The 13,920-nt window shown below is 37.1% G+C and overlaps 1 protein-coding gene across 2 annotated transcripts in view; it reads right to left on the bottom strand.

Moving 5' to 3' along the window:
- The window catches only part of KIF20B (kinesin family member 20B), an 85,868-nt gene that overhangs the window by 47,763 nt on the left and 24,185 nt on the right, over positions 1–13,920 (bottom strand). Inside the window, exons 15-19 of one of the 2 annotated variants that reach the window (XM_050959269.1) lie at positions 12,331–12,481; positions 11,004–11,229; positions 5,903–5,964; positions 3,961–4,080; positions 1,160–1,325 (exon numbers count right to left, since the gene is read on the bottom strand). In XM_050959269.1, coding sequence (XP_050815226.1) covers positions 1,160–1,325; positions 3,961–4,080; positions 5,903–5,964; positions 11,004–11,229; positions 12,331–12,481 — 725 coding nt within the window. The remainder of the gene's footprint in view (positions 1–1,159; positions 1,326–3,960; positions 4,081–5,902; positions 5,965–11,003; positions 11,230–12,330; positions 12,482–13,920) is intronic. The other variant, XM_050959270.1, reaches the window with a different exon arrangement.

The following is a 13,920-nucleotide window of genomic DNA, read 5'->3' as shown; positions in this document are numbered from 1 at the left end:
GCCTTAACCAACGTGTGAGGGTCTTCACAGGCATAGCAGTTCCTTCTCTTGTCAGAGAAAGCAGCATCAGCAGCTTGCTCACCTGCTATATGCTAGATCTATGGAACTTGCTATACCATTCCTTCTTTGTTCAACATGGCTCTGAAGGGAGTGCCCTTCAACAGCTGTTACTTCTCAATTCCCTGGTGGGGGCTGGGCTACCTGCACCTCCATGTTTTGCTTCCCATTTTACCATCAGATAGCAGAGGCTAGGTAGCTCTAATCCATTTCCACATGTTAACTGGGGAAGCCTTTAGCTCCTTACTTGAGGGAAGGAAAGAGGAAAAGCCTCTAGGCTGCCCCATTGCCTCCTTTCCTTGATTCTTGTTTGGGTTAACGTATTCCTATCTGCAATCTCCACTCAGGTTGTGTAGATGCTACACCTGTTATTTGAGGCCCCTTAGCTTCTAGGGAGGCACCTACATGATCCTTTACAGTCAGAGTCCAAGCAGGCTAGGGGAGCAGGGAGATTTCAAAGCTGCAGACACTGAACAGCTATGTAGATATATGCCATACAGGAGTTGAATGCCTACTTAATGCAGTGTCCAGCAGCCAAGAGATGTTTATGAGAAACACTAGATCCCAAAATGAATTTGAGTTTTATCATTATCAGCTTTACATACTATATATGGATTTTTACATTTCTATACACTAATCTAATGAAACACCTTGCACAGAAGTGGGTACAGCACTCACATACTGTATGACAGAATAGATCATAGACCACATTGACACTTCAGTTTTCAAAAGAAATTAGGCAGGAAAAAGCCACGATTTAACAAGGTTAACAGCAAGCTTGGCAGAAAAACAGCAGTTAAACATGCCAGTTGTAGGTAAAGTCCACGCTAACAAATATCTTGACTACATCAGAATTAGAAAATGTATTTGCAGACATAGCAAAGGGGAAGCAAGACATCTAAAAGCAGTTTTTATTTTAAGAATTTAGAGGCAACACACAAGAAAATGAAAATAAACAGTTACTTCCATTTAGCATTTAATGTTGCTGACTTTCTTTTCCTCAGACGATAAAGTTTACGAATTGCGAATTTTTGCTTTTGTTCTGGCATTGGAATCACATTTTTTCGGAAGGCTCCCTGTTCGGCTGTGGTAGAAATGGTACCTTTCTTTGCAGGTGGCTCTTCCACTGGGGTAGGCTTACTTTCAAAACAGCGTTTTCTTCCTACATCCAACCCATGCTTCACACTTTCAGTAGACTGAGTGCCTTCTATTGTCCCATCGCAGTTCTCCTTTGCCATTTGTCTTTTAATGGCAGTTACAGTGTTGTCCTATGTTTAAATAAAATTAGTTATCAACTGCCATTATACAAAACAAGCAGCCAACATGTTTCAAGCAATCAATAATCTCAATTTAATATGAAAACAAAAAATGAGACAAACAGCCATATAACTTTTCTACAAGGATTTTTGTTGAGAAAAAAAAAGTCAGCTATAGGTTGCCTTTGCTGTAGGTAATAAAGAGGCGTACACTGCTTTGGAGTACCGAACACAGCACGAAGGGGAAGAAAAGAAAAAAGCACCGATACAGATAATACATATGAATCAGAGGGATTATGTATTCCATCAACAGTACAGTAATGTGTCAAAAGCTACAGAAACTGTTAATTCCTTCAGAAAGCATTTGGGTGACTTTTACAAACTTTTTTACACTGTCATCTTCTTAAGTGAAAATTCTTAGTAACTGTCTTAACCCTTCCTCCAATCAACAGTACTCAATGTACTTTCTAATTAGGTTAGAAGTGCCTGTGATAAATATTAAGCCCAAAGGAAATGCTTTAATTTCTGCTATGTACTATAAATTTGACCAAATATTAAGACCAGGATGGCCAGAGAGCAGATATGTTGCCCTGTCTTATTTAAAAATGCCATGTGGTTATAGCACTTCATCTTCACCCTATCATGTCATTAAATAAGACTGCTGGACAGACAGTTACGGTTTTGGGTTTTTTTTGTAGTTCTATACTTGTATATTGGTCAGGTGTGAAAGCATGGTACGGACAGTTTGCTTTGGGGAAATTAATTGGAGAATGAGGAGATGACAGGAGCCATATCTTGTGTAATCCTAAAACATTTTGGAGTATAGGTATAACCCTCAAAAGTGGTCGCACTACTGAAAAACTGAAGGGCAGGAATAAGATGAGTCAGTGTTAATCTGCATCCCCTAATGTCCTCTATGGAATAATTCAGAGCGTGGAACTTGTAGAAAGTGTGGACGCATATAGATAATATAGCTGCAAACATAAGATCATTTTAACATGCAAATAGTATTTCTCCAGATTTGTTTCAGGCTAGTTGACACTTAGTGTGTGCATCAAAGTCCAGTAAGTCACTACCACCAATGTATTTACAGGCCCATACCATCCCAAAGGCTTTCAGTGCTTACCACCATTGTACATCACTATTAAGTCAGTCAATCATTTCAAAGGCAGGGAAGAAAAGAATGGTCTTGGCTACCCATTCCACACCACCAACCTCATTCGGTATCTGGGTGGAGGAATGATGATCAGGATACCTCTGGAACACCTGCTTTGTCTCCAAACATTTCTGACCTCTTCTCCTGCTTTCTCTGCCTCCATGCCCTCACTGAAACTTGGCTCTCAGTGCAACAATGACTATTACTGCTCCTTCTCTCCCATATCGTAATAAAAAAGAATGATGGTGATGGTGTTGGGGGCTGCTGCTTTCCCTCCATCTCCAACTCATTTCTTGCTACGTGCTCTCTCCTCTGAATTGCTAACCAGTCTCCTTTATATAATCTATTGCTCCTCCTCCCCCCAAAGTATACCTCTTCATTCCAGTCTCTTATTTAGTCTGACTGATGTCATAACTCTAGTTTCCTGCCCATCACTTCTTTCCATCTTCAACTGTAGATTCATTCTCTCAAATAAAATGGCCACTCTGCAGATCTATCCCTTGGCCATCTTGGCTAATAGCCATTGATGGACCTAACCTCCATGAATTTATTTAATTCTTTTTTGAAGCCAGTTATACTTTTGGCCTTCATAACATCCCCTGGCAACAAGTTACACAAGTTGAATGTAAGTTGTGTAAAGAAGTACTTCCTTTTGTTTTAAGCTTATCACTTTCATAGGTTTGTGTGTTATGTGAAGGGGTAAATAACTTCACTACTCACTTTCTCCAAACCATTTGTGATTCTGTAGACCTCTATCATATTCCCTCTTTCTAAACTGAACAGTCCCAATCTTTTTAATCTCTCCTCATATGAAAGCTCTTCCATACCCCTAACCATTTTTGTTACATCTTTTTTAGGATTGGGCAACCAGAGCTGCACTCAGTAGTCAAGGTATGGGCATACTATGGATTTATATAGTGGTATTAGGATATTTACCATTGTATCTATCCCTTTTCTAATGGCTCCTAAAATTGTCAGCTTTTTTGACTGCTGCTGCACATTGTGGATAACTCCTTGAGAACATCCGTTCAGTGACTCCAAGATCTCTTTCTTAAGTGGTAACAGCTAATTTAGACCCCATCATTTTGTATGTGTAGTTAGGATTGTTTTCCAATGTGCATTACTTTGCATTTCTCAACATTGAATGTCACCTGCTATTTTGTTGCCCAATCACCCAGTTTTGTGAGAACCCTTTGTAAGTCGAAAGCAGACTGCGAAGAGTAAGCTATCTTGAGTAAAAAAAAAAAAAAAAGTCTGCAAACATTGCCACCTCACTATTTTCCCCTTTCTCCAGACCTTTTATGAATATGTTGAATAGCACTAGTCCCACTACAGATCCTTGGGGGATACCACTATTTATCTCTCTCCATTGTGAGAGCTAATCAATTTATTCCTACACTGTTTCCTATCTTTTAACCAGTTATTACAAGCATTAAAAAAAAAAGTAAAATTAAGTTTTGTACATTAAGAAATGAAGAGCCAGAAACTTACATAGTCTTTTACTGTAGTTTCTAAATGGGATATTAAGTCCTGTAGTCTACTTATAACATCATCTTTTTGCTCCACAATGTGCATTAGCTCTTGAATTCGTTTATTCTGTGTCGTCATTTTCTTGAAGAGGAGAAAAGTTACATTTTTACTAGGTTTTAGATAACAGGAGTCCATTGCAACTAGGGATGTCAATTAAAATCACAATTCAAAATTAATTGCAGTTTTTTATCACACCGTTAAACAATAGAATACCAATTGAAATGTATTAAAGATTTTGGATGTTTTTCTACATTTTCATATATATTGTATTCTGCACTGTAACTGAAATCAAAGTATATACTATTTTTATTACAAATATTTGCGCTGTAAAAATAGCATTTTTCAATTCACCTCAAACAAGTACCATACTGCAATCTTTGTCGTGAAAGTGCAACTTACAAATGTAGATTTTGTGTTACATTTTAGTTTTTTGAGTGCAGTTATGTAAAACCTCGGAGCCTACAAGTTCACTCAGCCCTACTTCTTCAGCCAATTGCTAAGACAAACAAGTTTGTTTAAATTTACAGGAGATAATGCTGCCCTCTTATTTACAATGTCGCTAGAAAGTGAGAACAGGCATTTGCATGGCACTTGTGTAGCTGGAATTGCAAGGTATGTGTGTGTCAGATACGCTAAACATTCATATGCCCCTTCATGTTTCGGCCACCATTCCAAAAGGACATGCTTCCTGATGCTTGTTAAAAATATAATGCGTTAATTAAATTTGTGACAACTCCTTGGGAGAGAATTGTAGGTCTCCAGCTCCATTTTCCCTGCCTTCTGTCATATATTTCATGTTATAGCAGTCTTGAATGATGACCCAGCACATGTTCAGTTTAAGAATACTTTCACTCTAGATGTGACAAAAGGCAAAGAAGGTACCAATGTGCAATTTCTAAAGATAGCTAGAGCACTCGATCCAAGGTTTAAGAATCTGAACTGCCTCCCAAAATCTGAGAGGGACGAGGTGTGGAGCATGCTTTCAGAAGTCTTAAAAGAGTAACACTCCAATGCGGAAACTACAGAACCTGAACCACCAAAAAGAAAAATCAACATTCTGCTGGTGGCATCTGACTCAGATAATGAAAATGAACATGCGTCAATTCGCACTGCTTTGGATTGTTATCGAGCAGAACCAGTCATCAGCATGGATGCGTGTCCCCTGGAATGGTGGTTGAAGATTAAAGGGACATATTAATCTTTAGCACATCTGGCACACAAATATTTTGTGACGCTAGCTACAACAGTGCCATGAGAACACCCGTTCTCATTTTCAGGTGACATTATAAACAAGAAGTGGACTGCATTATCTTCTGAAAATGTAAACAAATTTGTTTGAGTGATTGGCTGAACAAATAGTAGGACTGAGTGGCCCTGTAGGCTCTAAAATTTTAATGCAGTTTTTTTTTGTACATAATTCTACATTTGTAAGCTCAACTTTCATGATAAAGAGATGGCACTACAGTACCTGTATTAGGTGAATTGAAAAATACTATTTCTTTTGTTTTTTTACAGCGCGAATACTTGTCATCAATTTTTAAACTAGAGAGATACAAAGGACATAAATATAAAGCGAGCACTGTACACTTTGTATTCTGTGTTGTAATTGAAATCAATATATTTGAAAATGTAGAAAACATCCAAAAATATTATATAAAGTAGTATTCTATCATCTAACGGTGCAATTATTTTTAGTTGCTTGATAGCCTTAATTGTAACATGACTCCAAATCTTTTGCACTCAAACATGCAATGAGAAACAAATCATAGTAGTGCTAGGTCTTTTCAGTTAAGCACACTATGAAATCAGACATTAAGCTATTGTAATTTTGTACGAATAATTAGAGCAGGTGTTAGTTTCAGTGAATTTTTTGGGTTTTTTTTTTCTGAGAAGAAAGAGTTACCTCAGTAGCTTCTTCAAGTTGTTGAGCAGATTCACTTAATTTAATCACTTGCATTTCAAGCTCTGTAATCAAATAGAGAAACTGGTTTGCATTACAAAGATTGCAAACTAGTAGTTCATTCAGTAAGTTGGAGAAGTCTTTCTATAATAAGGTTTTAGTCATTTGCCAATATTTGAGATACACAGACTATTCCCACCAGTTTGATTTACCAGTCTAAAATATTTTTTGATTTTCAAATAAATTTAAATAGCTTGGAAAAATAAATGTATGTATTTCAACCAAAACGATCCAATAATTGCACTTTAAGCAAAAGGGTGGCTTCTTCCTGTAAGCCTGCTCACCGAGTTTTGTTCAAAGCAATAAGTTCAATATTAGAGACCTTAATACATTAAGGAGAATTGTGATTTTTTTCCACTCCCCAATATAGGAAAGCTACCCCTCCGCCATGAAAAAGACCACCAAACCCACAAGTGGTTAAGTGAATGAATCCAGATGTGTGTCTCTCTCTCTCTCTCACACACACACACACACACAGCTTTCAGTTCTGGAAATAGGACACAATAAGAGAGTCTGGAGTCAGCTTAGATAAGCCCACTACTCATTTATGTGTATCCTGAGATACTGATTCGCTTGCTTATTTGTTTTTCCAGCCTCTAACCTGTTAGGAAAGTTTCAATAATTCCAAGTGTGCTGAAAATACATGACTAATGCTGGTGCAAGCTAGACAGGAATGGAGGTTGTTGTCCGCCCCTCCCCCCCCCCCCCTTTTTTTTTTTTAAAAGGACAAAGTTATAGATTTCCTCTATTTTGATGCAACCAAGAGGAGAACAAGCTCCTTCACAAGCAGAGATTTTAGGGCATATCTGAATCCACAATTTTAAAAATGCTGTAAGACAAAGAACCACCTCAATATTAAAACCAACATCTTTTCACCCTCTTCATCACAGTTCAGCTTTTCTGTCTTGATTGTTCAGGTTGACTAAACAGAAAGGTTTTTATAAAACTTCTCCAATCTCCTCCCTCTTTAGTGTGTTTCCATTTCTTTATGGAGTTTAAAGTGCAGGCTTTAACATTTAGTGTCTCTGCTGAGTGAGCCAATTGGAAAAAATGCTATTCTATGTTGATCAGAGTTCTCATGGTGCTCATTGCAAGACTTAGAATTTACAGCAGTTGCATGTAAATGTAGAAAGTCCTCCTGAAAGCGCTGAGTGTTAGTGGGAAGATGAGTCATACATAAACACCGACATGACGCTCCACATTCTTTATAGACGTGTATTGTATGAATATGGCATATTTAAGATATATTTTATGGAAGACAGCTCATGTAAGGTATCATTGGAAAGGTTATGATTTACTGGATGTGATTCTCCTATTTGTATGTATGTAACATTTCTGTATCTGAAATCAGGAATATTGACTATAACAATTACAACAGTGGTTGTACTTGGAGACGCCCACCAGACAGCAAGCAAAAACAGCCTTAACAGGCCATTAGGAAAAAGACAATGAATCTTCAAAGATGTGCAACCCCCATCTTCCAGGAGTTCTTTCCTGTGGACACTGCAAATAAACCTAGTTTCATGGTTGCTTTGACACTGCATGGTCAGGTGATAATGTCACCTGGTAAAAAGTACCACCTTGAACACTGCTGGTACTTTTCCACTGGAAACAAAGGCTTCCCGCCTTATGTAAATCCTATTTAAGGCTGAAGAGTAAGGCAAACAGGACTCTTCTCCATTGCTTTCCTGCTCAAGAAGAAAGACAGTTGGTAGTACTTGAACAAACAAGAGAACTGAGCTGAGGAAAAGGCACGAGCTGAGTCCAGACTAAGACAGGAGTCTAGTCTGTAAAGAGAAGTAACTGGAACTTTAAGCTACAAAAATTCTGCAACTTGCCAAAAACATTTAGGGTGAGAAATTACATTTTGTAATCTGTTTCGTGAGTGTATTAAGCCTAGTTTGCATGTTTTGTTTTATTTGCTCAGTAATCTGCTTTGTTCCGTTTGCTATCACTTAAAATCTACCTTTTATTGTTAATAAACTTGTTTTTGTTTGTTATAAAACCCAATTTGTGAAATTTATAATGGGGGGGGGTGCGCAAGAAGTTGTGCATATACTCCTTCACATTGAGGGAGGGGGCAAATTTATGAGCTTATGTTGTACAGATTTCTCTACAGCACAAGACAATTTTTTGGGGGTGTACTTTCTAGAGGGCAGCTGCACTTGAGTGCTAGGTGATTTCCTAGCTAAATCTTCCCATTAGAGAGCTGCTCAGAAACTCTGTGCAATTCTACAGCTGGTGCATCCCTACCTGTGTGTGTGCTGCTAGAGGCTGAAGAACCTGAAACTGACTGTTGCATAAAAGTAAAAAACTGAAGTTCCACAAGATGCTTGAGGACTGTGTTAGTGTTACTTTAGCAAGTTTTAGATATGGTGCTGAACTGTCATCAGTCATCAATTTAGGATGATTGCACCTGCTCTGATTTTTCATGATTAGCTGTCTGAGCAAGTGGCAAAGTGCTAAGTACCTTCTCTGTATCATGGATAGAATCTTCAGCAACTTTGACACATATTCTATGTTTTTTTTCCAGACACAGAATTAATAAGGTGTGGTCTACTTAGTTCTTTGTTTTATGCTTGTAGCCATTATTATACTCCTGGGAGAATTCTGTGCTACTGCACATGCATAATTAATGAGCCACGCATACTTTTAATTTTTGTGCAGAAAAAAACCTGCTGAAATGGGAGTGGAGAGACAGAGCCACAGAGGGGAGGGAGGTACAGAGCTACATAGGGATAGGAGAGTGGCTGGGTGAAGGCACAGAGACACATGGGGACCGGATATAGAGCCACATAGGGACAGGGAGGGGTGTGAGAGTGGGGGTGAAGGGACACATCGACAGGGGGTGCAAGGACACACAGGGACAGGGGCAGATGTGCCTGACTGGATGGGAGAGGCTAGGAGTTAGGCAAGGTCTGCATGGAGATGTTCCCTGAAAATCCCTCCCCGCCCCTCTCCTCGAAAAACCTGTTCCATACTTTTCCCCACCTCATATCCACCAATCCATCAAGTTTGCAGCAAGATGCCTTCCCAGCAATTTACTTCCATCTCCCTCAGCTCCCCCATTAACTCTGACTCCCCCAAGATTTTGCACTGCTTCTGAGGAGTGTGGGAAATACGGTTCTGTACTATAGCTTAAATGAATTATTACTCATGAGTTCTGTATCAATATGCCTAGTAAGGAATCTATTTGTCAAAAAACATTTCCTGAATTTTTGTTGTCGTCTGTATTGTTACAGACTACTTGCTGACAGGTATTTAGAAATAAATGACCAAAAATAATTGAAACTGGTGTGATTATATGGTGTTATTTCAACAACAAAAAAAATGCAGAATTTTAAAATATTTTTTGGCACAGAATTCCCCCAGAAGTAATTATATTCCTCATTTTTGTTCTTCCTTTAAAATTTTCATGTATTGCTTCCCTTTGCAGCAATCAGCAATAGACCTGCAAGCTCAAATATGTCTGCTTTGGCATACTTGGGGTGAAATGTTCTAAATTTCTCATGATGTGCCACACTGCAGGTGATAGCATAAACAAACAAAAAACAAAACAAATTACAACTTTAGTTCCCAACTTTGTGGCAATTCTTGATTGCTCTAGCCATTTTGGGAGCAAAGAGAATCAGATACTGCTTCTCAACAGAGCTATGTTGAATGCTGGTGAAAAGCCCAGAACTGGGATGGAAAAATCAAACACTGCATCAAACATTTCAATGACAAATTGTGGCGATGAGAAAATCTCTACCAAGTTCCAGTAAAGGGCATATTGATCTTTAATCCAAAGTAATCTTTTTCTGTACTTTGTTCAGAGGATTTGTATCCTGTTGGCTAACAACTATTTGTTTCAATGTTTTATTTTGGAGAATTCTATTTGCACTGTTTGTGCTTACGTAATCACGTGTTTCCAATCACATTCAACTTTAGACATGCTGAATTAGTTCACACACGGATATCTAGTGATCATTAAATATTAATCATTTGTTTCCAGCATAACAGCTTTCATATTTACTAGTTAGAATGAGAAAGTAGTGAATTCACACTAAGAACTAAGAAGATAAGCTAACTAACTAGATTTATAAATATATGCCCTACTAACATTCCAGAAGTTTCTAGAATTTAGCAAATCAATTCCCCTAACAGTTTATAAAATTCCCTGTCTTCAGCATTCAGTGAGTTGATTCCACCCACTAGCCAGTCACTCCACCCATTACTGTTTTTCCTCTAGAACTTTAGACAATTTTGTTTCCCAATGGCAGGCATGTACTCAAGCTTTTATTTTATTTTTTTTTTTGGGGGAAGGGGCAGGGAGGGCGAAGACGGGGTGTTAAATTTTCTTCATTCAGGCTAAAAAGTAGACAAGACAAGACCAGACCAGACCACAACCTATTTGAAGGGATTTTTGTCAAGTAGTTACTTCAATGACAAGTTGAAAAAAAAACCAAAAACCTAACAAACAAACCTTAACATGATAAAATTAAAACCACTAGATTTTCTGGAATAAAAAAAAAAAAAAAAAAAAGAAGTTTCCTAAACTGGATTCATACTCAGAATTCTACTATAGTTATAGTGCAGGGCACTAGTTCTCTTGTGAGATATCACTCCTCATTGAAAGGTAACTGAAATTACTGTATTTTATAGGTTTTTGGAATGTATGCTGTGCATGCTCTTAAAAATGTGAAATCAATAAGAGTCAATATTAAATTCATCCTACAGTTAGAAGACATTTTAAACTTGAATAAGGCTGCATCTTTTCAAATTAAGTAATAACTAAACTGTTCTATAATTTTTAAATAAGATTAGTTTTAACAAAACAATGGTTTGGTTGAGCTTAAAATAATGTAATAAAAATAGAGGCAATATCCAATTTGATCAACTACAAAGATCACAATATGAACAGATGGTAACTAGCTTGTATTAAAAAGTGTAAATATTAAAAACTTAAGCAGGTTAAGATATCCAGTCCACTTAATTCATTAGAATTTAACACATCTTCCAAGTTTGCATTAGTTCAGAATCACCCTTATTTTATCCCACTTACCATTAGTTCTCTGTGTCAGCTCTTCTTTGGTTTTAGTTAGCTCAACAGTAATTTTTCCCAGTTTTTGTTCAAGCCAAGCAATAGCTTCCTGTGGGTCTTCTAAGGATATAATATACCTGTGAGCTTCTTCTGCCTGCTTCTTAATATCAGTGACATCATCTTGGAGAAAATTAATAATGCCCTCGAGATCAATACAGTTCTCCGGAGCTACATTATTGCCTCCTTCCTAGAAAGGAAGTGAAAAGTGTTCTATGGTTACTTAGCAATGGCCTAAAATTGCTAAATCAGCTTCTAATAGCTATAATAGAACCCTAGGTTCTCTTTGGACAAATCTTAGTATAGCCACTCTTCCTATGAACAGTTGAACAACTTCATGAATTCACCCATGAAAGAAAAGGATAAAACCTAGGAATTCCCAGATTTTAATCTTGACTGATACCACCTTGCACTATGGGGATATCTGCCTTCCTCTTTTTTTTTTTTTTTTTTAAAACAGAACTTAAAAGCAAGGGTAAAATCTTCCTCTGTTATAAATCCAAGTAACAGCAGAATTTTGCCCATAAACCACAAAAAAAGTACTGAATCTTGAGTTGGGAGAATGTGGAATATAACACACCAAAGTGTCAATTTCTGAGTTGTTATTAACTAGTGTCTGGAAATCTTAATATATTTTTGTAAAAAGGTAAAATAGAAGAGAGAGTTAAAGATACAGCTTTTTAAAATGAAGATGAAAAACAAGGGTAAGTAGAGGTTAAAGTAAGATGACAAATCTGCAATATCCTGTCTCATGCCAAAAAACAAGCACCAGGACCTAATTATGCCTTAAATGCATATGCTACTCCCATTGCTTGAGATGTGCACACAAAAAAAAACTTTTTTGAAAAGATATTTAGGCTCCTATAAACATATTCAGTGTGAGTAGCCTAAAGTCACCTGAAATTAAACAAAATTAAATTTATATTAGATTCTACTATAAGCTATAAACGCATCCATCTTTTTAGCATACAAAGCCCAAATTTTAGAACCTGAACTACTTACTTTTCATTTTATAGTGCACCTCTCTAAATTTTCATCCCCTAAAAAATCCCTAAAACAGATCTTGTTGAGAGTTTTTATGACAAGCTAAAAGGTACCAACTTCTAATTTAATAAGAAATAAGGTCTACGCTACTTGGAACAAGAATTCTTGAAGTCACCACTACATCCATTCCTTGGCATCTGGAGTCAGTTTACATTAATACCCAACCATGAGAAGTACTCATCCCTTAACCATAAGTTAGGTTCTAGTACAAAGCCAGATTCTTCAATATGTAGGGGAAAAAAATTACCAGCATTCCAGCTCTTTCATTACAATGGGAATCCTTTATCTCCTGTTCTTCATCCAGGTTTTTGGCACATTCGTTTACCAAATCCTTGTAGATTTCCAAGCGTTGTTCAGAAGCTTCTTCTAGCAACTCTCGTTCATGAGAAAGGCATTGCCTGTATTTAAAGAGTTCTAATGCTAGAAATTACTTTTTATTATTATTATTATTATAATAATAAACAAAGAATGTTAACGAATCTCTGACACTACACTTTGGCTGTCAGAACCTGAGTATTCTCCCATGCTTGTTCATTTTGTGAACTGGGTTAATTTTAAGTTACAGCTGCTCTTTCTAACAAAACTTCACAAGTGTATATTAATCTTGCGGTCAGAAACAGTCCAGTAACTACAAATTACGAAAAATATTTATATAGATCAAGGATTTCACAAGGTTTTCTGAATCATGCATATTACTAGAGGTAAACTGTACACTAAAATTTGTGTATATTTTTCAGCCATTCAAGCAGCTTTTGAGCCTTACATACCACAATTTCTTATAGCATGGTAATGTGCTCTGCATGCCCTCCTCTTGCATGGGAGCATATCTGCAGTTGATACAGCGATTGGAATTTACAGATGTCCAAAGTCTACCCCAAATCATGTCAAAGTTTTATTACTTAGTTCAAGACATCTAGAATTGAAACATTTTATTGTTCGTGAAAGCATTTATATTGGACCATCAACTAGAGTAGATTTGCAACTGGTTTTCTTCCTGTAATTTAGCAGACAGTGCAACAGGCAGTTATATAGCTAAAACTTTATGTCTAAAGCCACTGAAAACAATTAGATGACATCCCCCCAATTAGATGACATTCTTTTTTGCCTTGGTAGTGTGAGAGATCTTAGGACTTCAGAATTATCATTTGTCTTTCATTGTTCTCCCCTTTCAGTGGTTTAAAATCAGTCAATACAGGACGCTGGGTTTTTTTATTTTTGTTTAATGTAAAGTTTAGATACAATACATGTTGGTTTCACAGCAAGTGGTTAATGTCAACTTGGGTACGGGGTTTGAACTAGCTTTGGCAGGTAAAAGGACTTCAGAGTCAGAAAACTGAGGGGAAAATCAGAGCAGTCAAAAAGAATTTGTAGTTCTTTCCTTTTACAAAGAATCGTAACCAATGTAATTTCTAAAAGAGGTGGGGGGGGGGGGAAGGAGAACTCAATTTTATTTGAGCAAGTTCATCCATTTGGTATAGTGAAAAAGCAAACAAATTGACATCATGAAACAGAAAGCTGTTTAGATTTAGCCTTATCTATTTATTATTAAATGAAGCCTTGTATATACAGGAAAGTTTGCTATAAGCAGAGGTGTGAATATGAACAGATACATAGTGGGCTATGCCTGTATAAGCACTTATTCTAATTAAAAGAGTAACTTCTTCAGTTTGACATGTTTTCTGAGAAAGGGTTTAAGCTAAACCAAAACGAGAATCACGTATATTGGACACTGGAATAAGAGTGTCCGCACAGGGTGGAGGTGCAGGAAGGGGAAGCTATGTTAAACTTTCCCAACGCTAAATATTTCATTTTTACTTGCAACTGTAAAAGATACAAA

The sequence above is a fragment of the Gopherus flavomarginatus genome, chromosome 6 (genome assembly GCF_025201925.1).
Source record: "Gopherus flavomarginatus isolate rGopFla2 chromosome 6, rGopFla2.mat.asm, whole genome shotgun sequence".
In the NCBI taxonomy this organism is placed as follows: Eukaryota; Metazoa; Chordata; order Testudines; family Testudinidae; genus Gopherus; species Gopherus flavomarginatus.
The sequence above is the reverse complement of the archived record's forward strand: the minus strand, read 5'-3'. Positions and strand labels throughout refer to the sequence as shown.